At 48.3% G+C, this 22,543-nt stretch overlaps 3 protein-coding genes across 3 annotated transcripts; all 3 read left to right on the top strand.

Moving 5' to 3' along the window:
- Positions 1-5,665: 5,665 nt before the first annotated feature.
- On the top strand, positions 5,666-8,305 carry LOC123402270 (peroxidase 27-like). Its single transcript, XM_045096171.1, has 4 exons — positions 5,666-5,957; positions 6,046-6,400; positions 7,568-7,692; positions 7,790-8,305. Exons 1-4 carry the CDS (start codon positions 5,736-5,738, stop codon positions 8,090-8,092), a joined length of 1,005 nt encoding a protein of 334 aa, XP_044952106.1. The 5' UTR covers positions 5,666-5,735; the 3' UTR covers positions 8,093-8,305.
- Positions 8,306-19,176: 10,871 nt separating this feature from the next.
- On the top strand, positions 19,177-19,612 carry LOC123404096 (homeobox-leucine zipper protein HOX12-like). The gene has a single exon (XM_045098022.1). It carries the CDS (start codon positions 19,332-19,334, stop codon positions 19,587-19,589), a length of 258 nt encoding a protein of 85 aa, XP_044953957.1. The 5' UTR covers positions 19,177-19,331; the 3' UTR covers positions 19,590-19,612.
- Positions 19,613-19,624: 12 nt separating this feature from the next.
- Positions 19,625-20,282, top strand: LOC123405731 (the record flags this gene model as incomplete). The annotated part of the gene is made up of 1 exon (XM_045099308.1): positions 19,625-20,282. A coding segment is annotated over one exon (603 nt), but the record flags the coding sequence as incomplete, so codon positions are not given.
- Positions 20,283-22,543: the final 2,261 nt, after the last annotated feature.

The raw sequence follows: 22,543 nt of genomic DNA, 5'->3' as shown, positions 1-22,543 counted from the left end.
AGTGGCTATGCCAGGATGCAAACCTGTTAGCACACCTCTCTCCACCTCTGAGAAGCTGTCCCTGTTTGATGGTCACACCCTTGGGGATGAGGACTCTGCTCAGTACAGAAGTGTTGTTGGGGCATTGCAATATCTCACACTGACTCGCCCTGATATTTCCTTTCCAGTCAATAAGGTTTGTCAATTTTTGCATGCTCCTACTACTGTACATTGGACTGTTGTCAAGAGGATTCTTAGATATTTGCAAGGCACTTTGACTCATGGTATTTCTATTCGCAAATCATACTTCATGTTGGTAAGTGCTTTTTCTGATGCTGATTGGGCTGGCTGTCCTGTGATAGAAAGTCCACTGGAGGATTTGTTGTGTTTGTTGGAAGTAACCTTGTTTCCTGGACTGCTCGCAAGCAACCTACTGTGTCTCGCTCCAGTACTGAAGCTGAATATAAGGCCCTTGCTAATGCCACGGCTGAAATCATTTGGGTACAAAACCTCTTGACTGAGTTGGGCATTGCTCATCCTATTGCTGCTTCCCTTTGGTGTGATAACTTAGGTGCAACCTATCTATCTGCCAATCCCATTTTTCATGCTCGTACCAAGCACATTGAGATTGACTATCACTTTGTCCGTGAACGAGTTGCTCAGAAGTTATTAAACATCCGGTTCATTCCAACTGGAGATCAAGTGGTGGATGGTTTCACTAAGCCGCTTACCGCTCGACAGTTAGACATTTTTCGTCGCAATCTCAACTTAGATAAGTTGTGATTGAAGGGGAGTGTTAGACATTGTAATATTAGGGGTGCGTGTTGTTTAAGTTAGGATTGATCTTGTAGATATATTCTTTGTATAGATAAAGATCAATCCTAACCTCCTTGTATATCTTGTGTATTCGGTTGGCTTCGGTCCTATATAAAAACGCATTCGTCCCTGCATGATGCATACGTTTCTACCCCAGTAATTCTCACTCTTCCTACTTCGATCGACAAAGGGAGCAAATGGGGTCACAAGGCCATCCCCTTCTCTGTAGGTTATCTCCCGTCAGACATTTCCTGAGAACTACCAGCCACATGAAGAATTTGCACCTAGGCGGAGCCTTGCATTTCCAAATGGCCCGGAAACAGGGGAATCGCATGTTGGGCAGGAAGAAGAGCTGGTAAGCCGTGCTAACCGTAAATTGCCCGCTAGGGGATCTCTTCCATGAGATAGAATCCTCCGTATCGGGGGCGAGTTGTATAGCTTGCACCATGTCCCAGACACAAAGATACTCCGCCATGGCGCGGACAAAGATGCCTCCCGTGATGTATCCGATCCACGCATTGTTCACCAGACCTTGTTCGACCGTCCTGTCTTTTCTGCGCACAAATGAGAGCAAGGCCGGCCCCAAGCAAGCAATCGAACGCCCACCTGGGATCCAATTACCCGTCCAGGACCGTGCCGTCTTACCGTTGCCCAGCTTGATCTCACAGGTGGCCATGAACAGGCTGTCCGCACTCTTGTCATATGGTTCAGGGAAGCATTGCCACGGTCTGTCCTTAGCTCCCCAACCGGCGAAAAGCCACTTGCTTCTGAGAGCATCCCCAAACCAGCCCAAGTTTGGTAAAGCCCTGGCCACCCAATTGTAAAGGCATGCAAACTCTTGACCAACTAACAAGACAATGGCCACCATTCACCGTATCCTCCCCTTTCCAAATGAAACCTCTGCATCTTCGATCAATAATCTTAATGGCTCACTTTGGCAACCTCAAAACCGCCATGAAATGGATTGGGAGGGTCATAAGCACCGATTTGGTCAGCGTGAGCCTTCCAGCAGCATCCAACAGTTTGGGTTTCCAACCCTTAAGCTTCCCGGAGAACTTGTCAATAAGCGGCATGATATGGTGTCTCTGTAGCTGGAAAATGGACAGGGGCAGACCGAGGTATTTCACCGGGAAAGGCTGCAGCTTGTAGTGGAAGAATTCAGCAACTTGAACTGTGATGGCGTCCTCACATCTGATACAAGTGACAGTGCATTTGCTGAGAGCATCTCCAACAGTCGCGCTATACTAGAGCCGCGTCGCAAAAAATGCAGTTTTAGCGCGCGCAACGCGGCGGGCAGCTCCAGCGGGCGCGCAAAAACGGCGCTCGCGGCATTTTCAGTTCATCGCGCTGGCCGAAACGCAATCGCGCGCCCCTTATTTGTTGCGCCAGCTCCCGCGCGCGTGACTCTCCCGCGCTCGCTCCTCCTCTCTCCCGCGCTCGCTCCTCCACTCTCGCGCGCTCGCTCCCCACTGCCACCCCCATCCGTCCGCGCCGTCGCCGCCGCTCGCGCCCCCGGCGACCATTCAGGCGCTCCCCGGCCTATCCCCGCGCCGCCGTCGCTGCCCGCACCCGCCGGCAACCACTCAGGTGCTTCCCCGGCCTGTCTCCGCTGCGGCCGCCGCCCGCGCCCCCCGGCGACCGTTCAGGCGCTTCCCCGGCCTCCCCGCGCCGCCGCGCTTCCGCCCCACCCCCTCCTAGTCCCGCCGGCCCTCGCGCGCCTCCGACGTCCGAGGAACAGCGCCCGAGCGCTCGCTGTCGCGCCGCACCCGCAAGGTGTTCGACAAAACGCCTACAAGGTATGTATTGCTCCAAACTTATGAATTTGGTGCATGTTTTGAATTGTAGTTTTTATAGTATAGTATTGAACATTGTAGATGAGTTCGTCGTATGATTCTTCCGAAGAAGAATTTGATATGGAAGAGGAGGAGGATCTTACAATGATCATAGCTATGCATATCAATAAAAAACCGAAGCACGGTGGTTCGGTTATGGGTCGGAAGAAAATTTGGAGAGATAGGATTGATGCCCATAACAGATTGATGAAGAACTATTTCGTGGAGAATCCCACATACTCGGAGCCGTATTTTCGTCGCCGGTTTAGGATGAGCACAGACTTGTTCAAGCGCATTGCAGATAAACTAGCGAGCCATGATCGGTTTTTCCAGCAAAGGAGGAATGCCGCCGGAGAGCTCGGGCATAGCACCTTTCTGAAGGTCACAGCCGCTTTGCGTATGTTGGCATACGGTATCCCGGCTGATCTAGTTGATGATCACTTGGCTATGGGTGAGAGCCAAGCCATCATGTGTGTCAAGCGCTTTGCAGTGGGAATTGTGCAAGTGTTTGGCGAGGAGTATTTGAGATCTCCCACTGCTGAAGACGCCGCAAGGCTATTGGCGATGAACAAATCTCGCGGCTTTCCTGGCATGCTTGGCTCAATAGATTGCATGCATTGGAGTTGGAAGAATTGTCCAAAGGCATGTCATGGGCAATTCCACGGCCAAAAAAAGGGTTCCACTATAATCCTTGAAGCGGTGGCCGATCAGGAGACTTGGATTTGGCATGCATTCTTTGGAATGCCTGGATCTTTGAATGACATCAATGTTGTTAACCGGTCACCACTGATGAATAAGATTGCAAATGGTGAGTTGCCACCTGTGTAGTTTGTAGCAAATGGTCGTACGTACAACTATGGCTATTATCTAGCGGATGGCATCTATCCAAAGTGGCAAACCTTCGTGAAGCCGTTGAAAAAGCCAGAAGGTAAGAAAAATCTTGATTTCCACAATGCTCAGGCGGCTGCTAGAAAAGATGTGGAGAGAGCATTTGGGATTTTGCAAGCCCAATTTGCTATTGTGAGAGGACCGGCTAGATTTTGGGATCAAAAAATGCTTTGGTACATCATGCACGCTTGTGTGATCATGCACAACATGATCATCGAGAATGAGCGTGGCCAAGATTTAGACTACTCACAATATGAGCTCTTGGGACATCCCGTGCGAGTGCGGCGGAGGGCTGAAAGGGTAGCCCGTTTTGTTGCCTCCTATCATGTCATTCGGCGTCCCGCAACGTACAATGATCTTCAGAAGGATCTGATTGAAGAGTGGTGGGCATGGCATGGACGACAAAGAGCATGATTTGGTTGTGTTTATTTCATATTTGTATTGTATTGTTTATGAACTATTGGTTGTGTTTATTGCATTATTTATTGTACTGAACGATAAACTATTTGTTTGAGTTGTAATGACTATTTATTGTTGATTTATTTTGTTTGTTTGATCATTTTTGCTCCTATTTTCTAAAATGTACATATGGCTTGTGCGTGCTGCGCGTGCTCCATTTTTAGGCGTTGTTGGAGCGGCGCGCGCTGCATTATGACGCGCCGTTGAAGCCAGCGTCTATCCCTACGCTAAACCAGCCGAAGCGCGCTACAAACACATTTTTTGAACGCGACAAGAAGCGCGCTGTTGGAGATGCTCTGAGTTGATGTTCAGACACGAACCAGCCACAAACAACGCCAGCAAGGAGGAAATCCTTAGAAGCTCCTCGCCGTCCGGCCTGAAGAAGATTACCGCGCCGTCCGCAAACAGAGAGCTGGTAGGCACAGTATGTTTCAGCTCACTGGTATTATGCACACGCCGAATGATATCCCCGTGAAATATGGGATCAAGGCGGTCATGTACGACGTACCGTCATGAACAAGACGAAACTTGCTCAGATCTGTCTGTTCATCTCAACAATGCACAACGACCGTACGCTCGCCGACAGTGCTAAACCACCATCTGGCTCTCAACCTATTTCACTTAGACACTACTCCCTCTGTAAACAAATATAAGAACATTTATATTACTAAAATAGTGTTTTAAATGCTCTTATATTAGTTTACGGAGGGAGTAACACATATCTCCGTCCTAGCGAGCGCGTGCTAGCTGTGGGCTATGGCTAGAAATGCTGCACGGCTACCAGTTGGTTGGCCATGAACATGCATGAAACCAACCTCTAGCTAGCTTCAACCACAAGTGATCACACAAGTCCCGTGCGTGCATGGGCTAATTAACCATACCTGATCACGGGTCCACGCAACATCACACCATACTACTAATACTTTATTCTCTGTACTACAATCACAACCTCTAACTATACAAAGATTAATGCCGTGAAGCGGCAATGATCGATTGTCCTCCACTGTTCGCACAAATCACTTGTTGACCCGGCCGGCCAAGTCTGTGACATGCACGTTACACACAACATTTTGTCTGGATATATTGATGGCACCGATAATGTGGGCAAGCAAAGAAAAGGTGATAAAATGGATGTAAATCTGCAATGTAATCGAGAAATAAAGTGACGAAGCTGGTGTGTAGGCACGTACTAGCTAGCTAGGAGATATCGACGCTGAAATGTTCACGTCATATCATGATCGCCTCTGATAACGGGTGGTGGTTGCGAAACTAATAAAGCTCACATTAATCCCACGACAAGGGCGTCAAACGCTCAACAATCACACACATAGGTCCGCACGTACGTGTACAGTATACTCCCCTGGAGAGACTTAAACCTAAAGCACGCTCATGCATGCCCGAGTATGTAACGTAAACGGTAAACCCAATCAAACATAACAAACACATTTATGTACTTCACGAGATGATGCATGTGAGACGCATACCATGTTAATTACCATCTATTCCGGAATCATGGTTGACGACGTACGTGTGTTTGCTATCATATCTAGGTAGCTAGCTAGTTGTCGTATAAGCGATGGTACTACTAAGTAATACAGGTATATGCATGTGTCATGTCTGATGCGTACGTCTATCTTCACCGATTATAGAAAAGTTAGCGAGAGACGGGAGCTATATATACAGCTTGCTAGCTAAAGGTCTCGTTCCTCAACTCGCCAAACACCATATCTTCCAAGGTAGCCTAATAAGTAATAACACGATATGAAGGGCATGGTCTGCCTGCTGGTGGCCATGGCACTGGTCCTCGCCGGCAGCGCCAGCATTGCGGCGGCGCAGGCGGCCGGGCTGAAGAAGGGCTTCTACAAGAAGAGCTGCCCGCAGGCGGAGGACATCGCGCAGAAGGTGGTGTGGAACCACGTCGCCGGCAACCGCGAGCTCGCCGCCAAGTTCCTCCGCATGTTCTTCCACGACTGCTTCGTCAGGGTACACACGCATTCTTCTTCTGTGTCTGTGCAGTGCTGGTTTGCTTGGAAGGTCGTTGCGACCGATTTACAAGTTGCTTTGGGTGTAGGGGTGCGATGCGTCGGTGCTTCTGGACTCGCCGACCAACACGGCGGAGAAGGACGCGCCGCCGAACCTGTCGCTGGCCGGGTTCGAGGTCATCGACGAGGTGAAGGCGGCGCTGGAGCGGGCGTGCCCGGGGGTGGTCTCGTGCGCCGACATCGTGGCGCTCGCGGCGCGGGACTCCGTGTCGTTCCAGTACGGGAAGAAGCTGTGGGAGGTGGAGACGGGGCGGCGGGACGGCACCCTGTCCTTCCTCCAGCAGGCCTTCGACGAGATCCCGGCGCCGTCCTCCACCTTCGACATTCTCCTCGCCAACTTCTCCGGCAAGGGCCTCGGCCTCCAGGACCTCGTCGTCCTCTCAGGTGCGCACCACATCCACACGCAGATCGAGGCCATGTCCCATGCATGGTTGTTAAACGTACTACGTAGATCCAGCGTCCATGCATGCGTTCATACAAAATGACGGATAGTTATGTTGGAGAGGTGCACGTACGTACGTACGCACAACACTATTTCCAGTTTGCTGGAGAGGTGACGACCACGCGTTGGCACATGCAGCTGCTGGCCATCGATCAATGATCATGCATGCATTTGCCTTGCTCGACCGTCTCCTAATAGTACCAAAAGAATGGGAAAAATTATAATGGTACGTTGAAACTGAGGAAGTACTGCCCATCTCTTGCTGATTTTTCGGTTTGCTACTGCCCATCCCTTACTGTTGTTCACGTACGAATAGAGCTGGGCTTAGTTTTATCACTGAAATTGTTATGGTGCGAAACAGAGGACATGCCTCGTGACGCATCATGTGCAGTTGCATGCAACACGACGACTGATTAATGTCACCACAGTTTGACAACGACTGCTTGTTATAGCTCCACTAGAAAGCGGAAGAGGCCGTCGGTGGCTGATCCGTTTCTCCCGGAATTGTATTTTTTCTTCCCCCCATACCTCTCGTACGTATGGATGACGGTCAGTTGTGTTGCATGCAGGCAGCGTAGCTCCCCAATCAAATTTGATTGATTGATTGCAACTGCAAAACACGTCGCTTGCCCCTCGCCATAAATCACGGATTCCTTAAAGTTGATAGGTATGTAGTGCCAGAAATGCACGTCCCTATTTCTATTTGTAGACCTATGTTGACAAAGTAGAGGTGTTACCGTTGCTAGACGAGGTCGTTGGAGCATCGTGAGTTTTCGTCACGAGTTGAACCAACTGTCGGGATTTCCAATTATAACCGTGCCATCGTGAGACACCCACATTTCAAGTAGTATAGGGTGTTAAAGCTAGCACCACGGTGTTTCTTGTGTGGCTATCAACATGAAGTACTCGTCCATATGATAAGAAGGTTGCGGTGCCCCGGTCGGTTTTTATCAACGGAGAGTCCAGTAGATGTGACGTGCATGCATGCATGCCAAAGATGGTGTACCAATTACTTGAGGCAATCTGGGAAAAAAAATGTAGTTAATGGGGGTAGAAAAGTCACATTCATACATTTAGCCCTTTGTGAACATGTGACCACACTGCACCAGGCGGACACACCATCGGAATAGGCAACTGCAACCTCTTCAGCTCCAGGGTCTTCAACTTCACGGGCAAGAACAACCCCACCGACATCGACCCCTCCCTCAACCCACCCTACGCCAAGTTCCTCCAGGTACATACGTACAAATCATACCATCGTTACCTCTCACAGATTAGATTGGGCATGCATGCATGACCACAATGTATATGTATCTTATGTGTGGGAGCAGGGGCAGTGCAGGCGTAACCTGCAGGACCCGAACGACAACACGACGGTGGTGCCCATGGACCCCGGCAGCAGCACCTCCTTCGACAGCCACTACTTCGTCAACCTCAAGGCGCGGCAGGGGATGTTCACCTCCGACGCCACGCTGCTCACCAACGGCCGCGCCGCCGCGCTCGTCGACAAGCTGCAGGACAACGGCGTCTTCTTCGACCACTTCAAGAACTCCATCAAGCGCATGGGCCAGATCGACGTCCTCACCGGCGCCAGCGGCCAGGTCAGGAACAAATGCAACGTCGTCAACTCATAGATTCACTGCAAGGTGCATATAGTATCCGTGAACGTGGGTCGCTGGATTAATTGCGGACCTGATATAATATCACGGTGCGCTATATATGGGATGTAACAAGTGTCTAGATGATCCGGAGTTGCCTGTAAAGCTACCACCAAATAATTACGTACCTTGTAACGAATTGAAAATGCAGAGAAATATTATAGGGTGTGTGTACTCCACTAGATACCATTGCTGTAGAATATGATTTTCATTCTAACCATTTACTACTCATGCTCATCTACTCATCTAGATACACCCATACCTCTAACATCGTCCCTCGTTCTATTGTTGTTTTTGACAACACGAACCATCACCCCTGCCATATGTGGAAGTGAACCGGATGTTGCCAACTCCGGCATCACCTTGTTGGGGTCATCGTAATACCGTTCCAACGTGTCTTTCCCATGCCATTAATTAGCCTCATTCTTAGGAGTTTTAATCAGTGAGCATCCAATCAATCAGATCTCCCACGATCTCGCATGCATGACATGAATTGAATGTCGATCATTGACAATTACCTTGTTCGATTAATTCCTGTTTAAGCTCCTTTTTTTGTGAATACACAAAGCTTGCATATCTTTTCATTGATACAAGGAGTAGATGAGTATAGAGGGATATAACACGTGACATAAATACAGGCAAGAGTAAATATGGTGCCGAAAGTAGAGAGACAAGGGATGCTAGGTCCAAAGAGAAGATACATCACACCTAAACCTACCAAGCCCTAACCACGAGCAGAATGTCGAACCAAGAAGAATTCCAAGATAACCTGAGCCAAAACCAGGGGCATGCAAGACAAACAACGCTTACAAGAAGGAAGATGATGCTGAGACGCCGTTGCTCTCCGGTTCCGTGAGACAGGACCTAGGGTTTCCCGTGAGCTCGAAGAGGGGCATAGTTGAAGACCTTGGCAACACATTCAAGAAGGAAAGAATACCCACGGGCGCCGCCGCTGCCAGCACCAGCAAGCCAAGCATGGATCTTCCTAGGCTGAAGCTGAGCAATCCCGCTGCTGGCTTTGGAATCGAAGATGAGGAAGGCAAGGTTGGTCGGAACCACTTGCTGCCGGAGGGTGACACCGTCTTCGAACCCACCAGTGTTGGATTTAGCAAAAGGGGAGAGCTTTGAGGCCAACAGGGTAGGGCAGACGACGGAGCAAAGGGTGTTGGTGACTCCGTCCATCAACACCGTCAAGCTAGGACTGGAGTGACCCAGATCCAAGCTGTTGTGGCCTTAACCGTTGAGACATCGACAAGACAAGTCATAGTTACATGGTCGCCGACGCCGAAGCTGCTCGATAGAGGACGACGATATTGAAGGACACGGGAGACACACGGGTCAAGGCCGCTAGGGAACAAGCCTAGAAAGGGCCTGCGGCGAAAAGCCCGTGCCTACCACAGCCACAGATGCGTCACCGCCTCCTTGCGAGAGTTGTCACATTGGCTCGGGGGAGGGGTGAGGGAGTGCGGTCGAAGACGAGGAGGGCCTCCTGCACGGAAGAGAGCATGGGTGGCCAGAGCTGTGTGGTGCAATCCATCGGGAAGGACCGGATTCGGCGTCGCTGGAACAACGAGGGGCAGCCGCTGCCGTGGAGGTGGGCATGGTGCGGGGTGGAAGGGTGGGTTTTTTTGGGGGGCACGAGGGGTTCCCAGAGCATCTCTAGTAGTACCCTCAAATCCTCAAACCAGTTTAAGGGTTGAAAATTGGCATTTTTTTGGCACTTTTAAGGGTTGGAAAATAGGGGCAAAGACTAGAACCCTCAAACCGAACCCTTATAACGGAATATTCCTGCGGATCGGCGAGGAGAGCTCGGGGCGGCTTCTTGCTGCGGGAGGCGGAGGGCGCGGGGGGCGGCGAAGGCGGCCGGGGAGGTCGAGGCGGAGGCGGGGGACGGGGAGGCCGAGGAGGGCGGCGGCTGGGGAGGTTGAGGCGGGCGGGAGGCGAAGACGGCGGCTGGGGAGGCCGAGGCGGGCGACGGCGACGGAGGTCGAGGAGGCAGCGGCGGCGGGGGAGGTCGAGGCGGGCGACGGTCGGGGAGGTTGAGGCGGGCAGCGACGGCGGGGCGAGACAGTGGCGGCGGCTTAGGAGGTGGATGGGAGGCGACCGAGGGGCAGGACGGCAACGACGATGGCCGAAGAGGCGGCCGACGGCGGCTCGGGTGGGCGCGGGAGGGAGTTGGGATGGGAAATTTCCCTCCCGCGCTAGGATGGATCCAAGTGAGGGTTGGGATAGATTTCGCTCCCCAACCCTCACTTCTACAGGTCGGGAGAGGGTTTAAGGGTTGGATCTTTTTTTTAAGGTTTGAGGGTTAAGTCGTTCTAGTCTACGTGTTTTTTACTCGCAAACTGTAAAAACAATTATATTTAAAGATTTAAAGATTTGGCGATACTACTAGATATGCTCTCACTTGTTGCGAGAGAAGGGCGACACGTGGGAGGGGCAACTTTTTTTGCAAGGTGAGCGTCCTTCCTTTATCATCATGTCAGAGGACAGACACTCACTCACACTCGCACTGAGCAGTTGACTCTTGACTGTGTTTAGTTAGTTAGGTGGTGTTTCTTTCCAAGAGACTAGACTTTTTTTAGTTACACGGACTAAAGAAAAAAGTCCCTTCAATAGGAACTTTTTTCCTTTTAAGGAAATGTCCCTCATGTTTCTTTATCTAGGGACTAAAAGGGATTTTTTAGTCTAGTCCCTAGGTAAAGAAACACCATCTTAGTGTTCGTGCCCTGTAGGGCGTACGTACATCAGACTTTTACAAATAACATGAAAACCACAGGAAAATTGAGCGAAGAATAAGTCATGTTTTGTAAGTACTCTGACTACGGTACTCCAAGTCACCAAAACAGAGAAACTTGGATTGCACGTACGTGGAAAGCTGCATGAATACTATAACCACAAATGAGTGATCAACCTATACAGGTTCTTTGGTCGTAGTTAATCACTGGACTTGGCCAGTTGTGCGATGGATTCTTCTCAAAATGATGTGTACCCCATTACCCAAAAATAACGGGCGAAACTGTTGCTTTTTGGTACCCAGTAATACAAAGTTTGAGTTTGAGTTTCTTTATTGCAAGGAACTTGTTAGTTAACTCTCCAATCTCTACATCTTGATCAGCAGTATAGTACTATATTGCAAGAAAAATTCAACACATCATGATCTCTTGTTATTCTAAACGAGGGCAACAGATTTGCCGATTTCATTATTAAGAACATCTCTAGCGGACCCCGTATAAGTAGTCAAACCCGTAATTTTTTTACGTTTTGCAGTTTTGGTAGAAAAAAGTGTCGAGAAGAGAAACCGCAAAAGTGGTCCAACCTATAAATTTTTTAAGGGACACGAAAAAGCCGCACCTGAAACCCTTATATTTGAAGGTTGAAAGGCCGAACCGAGGGAAGCCCGTATACCGGTCAAACCTTGTCGGAACAAACACGTTGCCGTAGAGTTTGCCGGAATCTGACCTAAACTCGTCGGAATTCATCACCGCATGCCGATAAAGGCCACTAGATGCCGGAATCAATCGCCGTCGGTTTGATTTGGACGAGCTCGACCTCGCCGTGGCCTCCCATGACCTCAGCTTGGCTGCCGGAATCCTCCCGGCATGATCGGCAAAGGGACACGGCTCGGCCGGTGCTGCTGGCAACAGAGCAGGAGATTGCCGGAGGGCGACGAGGCATGGCAGGCGGGCGAGAAGGCGTGGCCGACGAGGCTAGGCACGGTCGCCGTGGTGATGGGGCGCAGACGACAGGGACGGGGCGCGACCGACGGACGACTGAGCATGGCCGACGGGGTTGGACGCGGCCGACGTGGCCGGCACGACCGGCTGAAGGAAGGGGCGTCGGCAGCCGGACCGGAGTAAAGAGCTCTTTATCCCAGTTTTACAGTTTGTTTTACAGTTTCTATTCGGCCGTAGCTAAAATGAACCTTTAAAATGCCTTTTTCGATCATATCATAGTTTTACAATTTACATTTTTACGGGGTCTGCTAGGGATGCTCTAAGCTTGTTAATAAGAATATGTTGGGAATTAGCGCACAGTGAACGCTAAAACACTGCAACAGAAATAAAGTAACTTCATCACCATCTTTATGCAACTAAGAGCAACTTCAATGGGTGACCCATTTCGTCAGCCACCGTCAGTTTGTGTCCGTGTCCGGACATAAAAGACGGCCCAACGCTCCGACCCAAACGGACGGGCGTCCGCTTTTCGTCCGACTGCCGACCCATTTCGGGCGCAATTTTGAGCGTGATTTGGGTCGGCGCGGACATAAAGCGGATATGGACGACGCACGCTTCCACGATTCACTGCCCCGCCAGTCGGTGGCACGATTGTCGTTTTCCACCCCCCCCCACCCATCTAGCCCTCGCCTCGCCTCCAGTCCCCTCGCCGCCGCCACCTAGTTCTGGTTGCGTCCTCCCATACCGTAGTGCCTACCCCACGCCACCGGCCGCAGCGCCGCTGGGGCACCCAGCTTCCCCGATCCCAACCCGCCGTCGCCGGACAGCTTCGTCGTCCACGCGTGCAAGCTGTTCGACAGCTTGCCTCAAGGTACAAAATGGACTGCGTTGACGAGTTCTTTTTCCATAATGTTTTGTGCGACTCCGACGATTCCTCATCCGACGATGAGGAGATGCTAGTTGCCGCGTTGGTCCATGACCACATTAATAGGCAGCGGCCGCTGTTCCGGGGCTCGATTCCGGGGCATGTTCCGGTGTTGAATCGCAACCGAGAGAGTGGCCATTTCCTTCTATGGAAGGACTACTTTGACACAAGCAACCCGCTGTTCAAACATCAGAAATTTCGGCGTCGTTTTCGTAAGGCTAGGCATGTTTTCAACCGGATTTGAGAGGGGGTGGTCGGATACGATAACTACTTCGAGTGCAAAGACGATGTCATTGGAAAGCTTGGCTTCTCATCTTATCAAAAATACACTGCAGCCATCCGGATGCTTTCTTACAGAGTATCCGGTGATCTTATCGATTCGTACGTCCATATGAGTGAATCTACACGCCTAGAGTCGTTGTATAGATTCTGCAAGGCCGTTGTTGCAGTCTTTGGCCCTGAGTACCTGAGAGAGTCGACTGTTGCAGACACAGTCCGTTTGTTGACGACCAATGCTAGCCGATGCTTCCCAGGAATGCTTGGTAGCATAGAATGCATGCACTAGGAGTGGAAGAACTGCTCTACCGCTTGGCAAGGCCAATATAAGGGTCACGTCAAGACTTGCACCGTCATACTTTAGGCCGTGGCCTCTCAAGATCTCTAGATCTGGCACTCTTTCTTTGACATGGCCGGATCAGATAATGATATCAACGTGCTTCAACGTTCGCCGGTGTTTGCAAGGCTTGCCGAAGGCAACAGCCCGCCGGTCAATGTTAACATCAACGGTCACAACTACAACAAAGGATACCATCTAGCTAACGGAATTTATCCACAGTGGACCACTATTGTGAAGACAATCTCCAACCCCGCTGGAGAGAAGAGGAAAAGATTTGCCCAAGAGCAACGGAGTGCTAGGAAGGATGTCGAGCGTGCCTTTGGTGTTCTGCAATTTCGATGGGGCATAGTTCGATATCCTGCTAGAACTTGGAGCACCAAGAAGTTGTGGGAAGTGATGACTGCTTATGTTATCATGCACAATATGATCGTAGAGGATGAGTGACTGAAACGTCTACACGGTCAAGGATTTGAGTTTCAGGGTGACAATGTGGTGCCTCAGCATGACGGAGAAGCGGCATCGTTTGCACAGTTCATCCAATTTCATCATGAAATACGTGATTTGGAAACTCATATTCAGTTGCATGATGATTTGGTTGAGCATATGTGGATCATGTTGGCAATCAGTAGGTGTATTTTATAGACAATTTAATTTTTATTGGGCTTGTAAAACTTTGCTATATTTTATTTTCGACTGTGAAACTATGCTATATCATTTGCTGTTGCAAAATATGCAAAATATCTGTATTTGTTCAAAACCAGCGGCTGGCCGGCCAGGCGGACAAATATGGATCGGCGCGTTGGGCGCGCTGCCGACCTAAATCATAACCTAAACGACAAGGAGCCGACAGATGATCCAAACAGACGAAAAGTGGACGAAATCGCCGTCCATTTGGATCAGCCGGTTGGAGTTGCTCTAACTCAAGGATCGTTGCTCAGTCAAGGAACTCAAAACTTAGGACAAAATGAAATAACTTTTGTAACTTCTTTCTGTAAGTTTCTTAACGGCGCTGCATCCAAGACATTCATCTTAGAGTGTCTGGGGCCAACCAAAAACACACAAAGAATTAGCAGGAAATCAGTAGAGGTGAACACCAGTATGTTTACAAGTTGACGGACAAATATGCGAGAGATATTTATTTCGGAATATGATTACACACGACACGGTTTTACATGCTCCTTGCTGCAGAAGAACGACACAACCCCAAGACTACAAACCAATTTAACCAAAGAACCGAGCAATATCTAAACACAAACTTTTTAAGCTTAACATAAAGCAACTTTGTGGAGACCTATTCGGAAGAATTTCATCTATTAGGAACCATTAGACACTTAACCTCTCGCTTTGTCATGCATTTTGGCCTTAATCATTTGCTCGTCCGAGGCGAGGAACAGCCGCACAGGAACTCCCAGATGCTCTTCTTGACACCGTTACGCCCCATCTTCTTCCAGAGATCGCTGAAGGCTACAAGCTGAAATGTTCGGCCAAGATGACCCTGCAAATAAAAGAGTAAATTGTATGAGAAATCATAGGCAGAAACCTCGGACAACGGTACATCCAGCCCAACTCAGGAATGAAACCTAGTGCCGTACCCTTACCTGAAAAGGAACAGCTCTAAAATTCAGCTAGACACTGGTGCAGGACTGCAGACCGACATGCTGGTCCATTTATAGGCCTTCCTCCCCTGGGCAAGTAGCAATTTCGTTGAGAGCAAGGACAAACACAGATATTACAAGGAAAAGTTAGCGAGGCACTAGACGAATATTCAGTGAAGAGTGACTGAACGATTCCAGAACTTGAGCTTGAAAAGTGGATCAGTGGCAGAAACTTCAGCGACATTTGTTAGCCATTAGCGTGTCCGCATGTATAGAATGAGTCCTGGACGTCCAACAAAAACTTAATCCGGCTCCCGGACATGTTTATGCAAACTAAACTTCAGCTGTGAACTCTTAATGCTTAACCGTTTAGCCATGATCCGTATAAAATTTATTTGCAATGAACCGGGAAATTACTGGGAAGATGGCCGATTGATGCAACAGGCAGAACTAACAAGGGCAGGTCTATAGAGGCCACACATTCACTCACAATCACACAAGCGACCGTGTTTAGATAACTAGTGTTCCTACCGTGACATTTTTTACTAGGAAAGTAACATGAAAATCACAGGAACATTCAGCGAAGAACAAGCCATGTTCTGTGAATACTCTGCTTACTGTACTCCCCGTCACAAAAGGGGACAAACTTGGGTTGCACGTATAACTGGAAAAGAACATGAATAATCACAAAATAGAAGGCAGCCTAAACAAGTTCGCTGGTCATAGTTTAACAGTCCACTTGCGTAGTTGTGCTTGGTTTGCACTTGCCAAAGAATGTTCAGTGAAAGTTACTTGCCAAGAATGACTTGGGCTGACCTGACGACCATTTCCTTTGGAGAATTCTGATGTTCTTATGTGATGTTGACAGCCAATGTGAGCGTATGGCCTTGACTGCTAGGTTATAAGTAGTAGTAATTGTCGGTCAATGCGAGCTTATGCCTCTTCAAGGTTCAATCATTCAACGGGTTTTTGGTCAGCATGCACACAACATGGTAGGATTACAATACTACTAGTAGTACTACTAGCTACTAACTTCTTCTTTTATGTTAAAAAAAAAAGAGTACTAACTTCTTTGACTGAGGCATGTATGGACCTTTCCTTGAAAAGGTTCAACTGCTGCTAGTAATGCACGTAATGGAAACTAATGTTTAACACATATTAGGTGACGCCTGGTTCACGTATTTTTCTCACTTATGTCGTCGATTTCTTTGCGTTTGCTTGTGTGGTGTGCATATATAATGGTAAACGCACGGTGGTCGAAATACAGAGTAGAGTACGTATCTGTAATTTCCTACAGAAGAGAAAGAAAAACAGAGTGCATTCCCATCATGATTGAGATATGCCGTATTATGTCTTCGATGTACCAGATTACTAGTTCCTTGCAATAAAGAAACCCAAACTCCGGGTAACAAAAAACTACGAGTTCTCATCTGTTAAATTTGGGTACACAAATCCACTCTGTGAATAGCCATTGACACAAAAACTTTCGAGGCATAAAGCGATACATGTTATTCAGAAACCATCCAGGTAAGAAGCATGCTTCCTCCTGATTCTATGGTTGAGCAGGATCAAATCCTCTCTTAATTGATGCTTCCATGATGCAAAGGAAGAGGAGGCATTTTTGAAAAAATTCCCATCTCACTGCATCAAAATATTCCAACAGCCCGAAATGATCACATTCATTGTAATGATCCTTTCCGAAAACTTTCGCCCCGGCAGGGCCAGAAGTCTTGCTTGATCCTTGATTCGAAGCTAATGATGGTTGGCATCGGGGCCATGATGCGAAAAATATGAGTCTTGTTCGTTCAATCCTAAAGTGGATTAGCATAATTTACACGCACGGCAAGAGTATGACACATATATGCGAGATTTATTTCCGAATATGGTTACAAGACATTCCTCGTTTACATGTTCCTTGCTGCAGAGGAAGCTGGCCCAACACAACCACAAGATTACAAACCAATTCAACCAAATAACTTAGCAGTATCTAATCACAACTTTACAACCACTTTTTAAATTCAACCTATTGAGAACCCTTAGACACTTAACCTCTCGCTGTGTCATGCATTTCGCTCTTAATCATTTGCTGGTCTTAGGCGAGGAGCAGCCACAGAGGAAGTGCCAGATGCTCTTCTTGACACCATTACGCCCCATCTTCTTCCAGAGATCGCTGAGGGCTACAAGCTGAAAGGTTCCTCGAAGATGACCCTGAAAATGAAAGAGTAAATTGTATGAGAAATCATCGGCAGAAACCTCGGCCAACGGTACATCCTTCCAACTTAGGAATAAACCTAGTACTGTACCTGAAAAGGAACAGCTCTAAAATTCAGCTAGACAAAGCTCGGTTGTTTTGGTGCAGGGCTGCGGCCCATTTATAGACCGTCCGAAGGTAGCAACTTCGTTGTGAGCAACAAGAGACACGGCTTTGGAGTAGTATCGTCTGGTATTACAAGGAAAAGTTACTGAGGCAGCAGAGGAATATTCAGTGAAGAGTGACTGAACAATTCCAGAACTTGAACTTGAAATGTGGACCAGAAACTTCAGTGACACTTGCTAGAGGTTACGGAACGAGTCCTGGACGTCCAGCAAATGCTTAGTTTGGCTCAAGGGCATGTTTATGTAAGATAAATTTCAGTTGTGAATTCCTATGCTGAACTATATAAAGTGTAAATGTCGTGGACTGGGAAATTACCGGGGACTTGGCCGATTTGTGCTGCGGCAGTGCATACGAGTAAGCGCAACACAAAGGGGCAATCGCTGTGTGACTGTGTGTACCCAGGGGGTTGCTTCTGTTGGAAGCGAAAAGGTGAATCTATACGAGAAGATTCACTGAAGACCGACAGAGTACTACTAATAACTGGAGAGAGAATTTATGTCACTGAAGACCGACAAAGTAAGATTCACTGAAGACCAACAGAGTACTACTAATGCGGGGGCACTCCCCCCTGGTGCCTGCCTTTTATTTTGGCTTTCGATCTTAGAATTTGAGGTAATAGCAGCCCAGATCCTACAACTTGTAATGGATGTGATGGTTTGGTCCTAAAACTTGCAAAGTGACCCTATTTAGTGCCAAAACTTGCAACTCATGTGCAAATTTAGTCCACAGCCAATCAAAACGTGCCAACTGGACAGGGTGGGTTAGCTTGCACATAGCCCCCTGCGTTTAACATTAATTAATATAGCTCCAGGGTTCAGACAACAACTGATTTAATTAAGCCCTCCTTTCCCATGCATGGGAGGTACCGTGCATGCATGCGTCGTTGATATGGTTGGAGATTCGATGACATGCATTGTACTGCTCGCATTTAATTACTCCTAGATCTTTCGCTATTCCATGCTTCCAGCTATGCCCCATCATTCCATGTTTTTTCATTTATTTTCAAGTTTAAATCTATTCTATCTATTTGACCAGAAGTACAACTTATGATCTGTTTTTATATTTATGTTTTTGACACCGAGAACTTTAAATTGAGATCACTTTTGAATATATTTCAACAATTTAAAATTTAAATCCCGAAACCTGATGAAGCACTATAAAAGTACACGGAACAATGCTAAGTTTTGTTAAACACTATATAAATTCAAAATTTTGTTACAATAAAATCTAGTAATATTTACAAACTTTTAGATACTAAGAATCAACTTAATACACATTGGCGCACAATGTAACATTATGATATGCAATGGAATATGGTGAGCCGACAATGAAATAATAAGGTTTTATACAAAATAGAATGAAAATTTATTAAAAAATCATGGAATTAATAAATTTGTATTTAACAAGTTTGAAACATGGTGATTTAGTTGTCAAAATGTAATTTCTGAAAAATATATTCAATATTGGTCTTGTTTTAAAGATCTTATCAGAGATAACACAATTGTGCAGACATAATGTAAATCAAAATTTTATTTTAATATACATCATACATCTATTTATTTAAACGAAACTTAATCACTTAAAAATAGCATATGCATTTAGGTAGGTGAGAGAAAAAATATTGTAGGAGATATCAGCGGTCCCACACGACAATAAAAAAATGAGCTGAATGCATGCACCTCCCGTGCATGATAGAAAATCCTCTCTCCGCAGCCCTCCCGGTCTTCGCATTCACTGCAAGTTTCTCTTACGCCGCACCAGTCGTCTCCGGTGAGTTCAACAATCCATGCCGTCGTTGATTTAGCTAGCGCACCATCCATATATGTACGTAGGTGCTCGATCGAGTGTTGAACCGCAATGTGCTATTGCTGATTCTCAAGTGCACATGCAGGCGAAGAGCAGAAGAAGGCCGACCGACAGCGAAGAAGGCGGAGGGCGAGGCAGGCTGTGGCAGGCGACGAGGGTGGAGGGGACGATTAGGCCAAGAAGCAATGGCTGAGCGACGAGCAGGCGCAGTTCCTGTAGATGAGCTCCAGGAAGGAGCATAAGCTGGAGACGCCGCGCAAGGTGCAGCTCGCCACGGAGCTGGGACTGGACACCAAGCAGGTCGCCGTGTGGTTCCAGAACCGCCGCGCCCACTACAAGAGCAAGCTCATCGAGGAGGAGTTCTCCAAGCTCCGGGCCGCCCACGACGCCGTCGTCGTCCGCAACTGCCACCTCGAGGCCGAGGTATACAGTGCAACCTCTGAAAAAGTTCAGCTCTTTCCTCTTCACTTCACTTAACCTCCTCCTGTTCAGCTCTGCAGAGAGTGTGACGCGGACACCGCCGCGCCGTCGCCGGCGGGCGTCCACGCCGTGACGGTGTACAGCGGGATGTCGAGCCACCGGAGCGTGAGCCCCTCGCCGTCGCCCTGCGGGTGCACGTCGTACTTGCCCGGCGCGAACATCCTCGCGATCATCCACCCCTGCATCGCCTCCCGGTCGCCGATGCCGGCGTTCCGGAACCCGCCGTCCTCCATGCGCCGCCGCCACCCCGCGAAGCTCTCGTGCCGCTCGGACCTGTCGGGGCCCTCGAACGCCACCGCGTTGCGGATCTCCCGCGCGAACATCTCCTCCACCTTGGCCCGGGCCGCGCTGGCCGGCGGCAGGCCGGCAGCGCCCACCGCGGCGTAGTGCTGCAGCGCGCGCGCGAACCACGCCTCCCATCGCCCGCTGTTCAGCCTCGCCGCCTCGTGCTCGTCGAGGAGCAGGACGGCGGCGCCCGTGCTGCGCACCAGCCCGAGGAAGTCGGACAGCGCGCCGCCGATCTCGTCGCGGAGCAGCCGGGATTGAGCTCGGTTAGCGTCCACGTCTTGGTAGCCACCGGACTCGGCGCGGGCAGCGCTGGCGCCGGTGGCATGACGGCCCGGCCCGGCGACTAGTCACGTGTATTTGTCGGGCTGTACGTGCATGCAGGAGATTGAATGCCATGAGGAGGGGCTTAATTAATTCAGGTGCTTTTTAAAACAGTCTGCAGCTATATTAATAAATGACAAATGCAAGGGCCTGAGTGCAAAACGACCAACCCTGACTCACCCTATCCACTTGGCACGCTGTGAATGGCTGTGGATTAAAAATCATAAGACTTGCAAGTTGTAGGACTAAATAGGTGCACTTTGCAAGCTGTAGGACCAAACCATCACGTGTGTTGCAAGTTCTAGGACTTTGAGTGCTATTACCTCTTAGAATTTTATATCTTTCAAATCAAAATTTCAAATTAAATTTTGTTTTTATATTCGTGTTTCTTGTCACCGGCACTTTCAAATATGATCCAGTTTGAATATATTTTAACGACCTTTCAAAAAATATGTTAAGTTTCACTGCTCGAAACTTAGTACGAGCGTCCGATAAAAACCCATTACTTTGTGTCTATGATCGATATTTTTTTTTGCTTAAAATGATATCTCTAAAACTGATTAAAACTTGTCATTTTAAATGCAAAAAATATAAACTCCAAAACGTTGAAATTTAAAACTTACTATGCCACCGTGCAGGCCTAAATTACTGCACGAATCGCGAGACAAAATGAGTGAGTGACGAGACTTAACAGATGAGTGCGCGAATTTTCGCTAGTAACTGGAGCGTTCAGCTTAGAAATTTTCACTTCCTAATAACAAGTGGTCCATTAAGCTACTGATCAATGTGTAGTGAACATGCGCTCTTTCAAATAATAGTGCATTAGAGGATCTAAAGCTACGTATAATTAATCACATCCCTCAAACATTCGTGACCGCGTCTATAACTATATACAACTAATCACACACCTCAATGTTCGCGGGTGTCCATGGCACATCAACGAACAATGACCGGTCACCCCTTCAAGTTTCTTTTTCACAACCAGGTATCTCATTTAGCAAACCTCAGATCTATACTACATGTATAGTAAACTAACTCTATAAGAATCCCACGTAGTGTCCGGTAACAAAATTAATATATGTCATCGGACTATCAAAAATTGGCATGTTCTACATAGTAAGCTATGGACAAAGATCATCCACAACTGCCCATGCCATTGCCCTTGTCGGCACCCTTGACGTGTTTGTCGCGGAAGTACCTCTTGAACACAAGAAAAGGAACAAGTCGAATCCGATCATCACCGGAGTTGTCCGACCTAACATTGTCCTCTTTCTTCTCTTTTTTTGGGGGGGGGGGGGTGCAGTCGGGCCATGGCACGAACCGCCCACATGTTCATCATCTACCGCATCTGGAGGATGCAGAGATGGAAATCTTCCTCATCCAAGGCAGAGCGCGATGTCCCATCCCCCGCCTCCCAGACACTCTGCTTCGGACGATACCACACCGGGCCCTATAACACTCATACGCCTCCACACCGAACCTTCAGCCTCCACCTCCGACGGATTCGAGCGCCAGCTGCATCAACAAAATGGGTTCCCACTGGATCAATTCCGCCCTAGGTCGGGCGCACTCCTCCTCGGAGTGGCGGAAGGCCATAACCTCCTCGTCAGCGCATGGGACGATGCCTCAGCTGATAGATCGGGAGTGGTCGTAGTCGTATCCGTTGCCCGCCATGCCGAAGAAGGTTGGAGATCGTCGTAAGGGAGCTTGGGGCGTAGCGGAGTGGCTAGAGTTTGATTCGGGTTGCGGATGAGAACAAATATATATGGAATCGGGATGGGCTGGATCTGACATGGAAAATGCGCATGGAATTTATGACCGGTCAATGATCGGGTCGTTCGCTCAGATGTATATAGGAGTTTAGGCTCAGACGTATATAGGGGTTTAGAGAGCGTGGCTTTATATGCTCTTAGTGTTTCCTTCAAGGCAAAAACACTGAAGCTAGGACCAGACAAACAAGAGGCTAGGGGCACAGTGTGCCGCAATTGAACATGGCCCACCGTTTTCCATTTTTCATAGTATGTTGAGTGAAAGAAACTTGCAGATTTTTTTAAATGGAGGCGAAAGATTTGCCTCATGTATTAATTAAGAAAATTCTGGAACTACAAAAGGTGTTACTGTCCTGGAATGATGCTCCCTAATTTTGTTGTCTCCTGCGGTTATCCAAAAAGAAGCTTCAAGTTTGATGTTATTAACCAAGTTTGCTGGTGATGACAACTTTTTGCGAAAAAATTGGGCACTCCTTTAATTTCATATAGACCAAGAAATGAACATGGTGAGGGATGTGCGAGCTTTGCGATTGTGTATATTCTTTCTAAGCGGTTGATCCATCAATGTTTGAC

This window comes from Hordeum vulgare, chromosome 6H (assembly GCF_904849725.1).
Source record: "Hordeum vulgare subsp. vulgare chromosome 6H, MorexV3_pseudomolecules_assembly, whole genome shotgun sequence".
Lineage (NCBI taxonomy): Eukaryota > Viridiplantae > Streptophyta > Magnoliopsida > Poales > Poaceae > Hordeum > Hordeum vulgare.
This window is presented reverse-complemented; position numbering and strand designations above follow the sequence as displayed.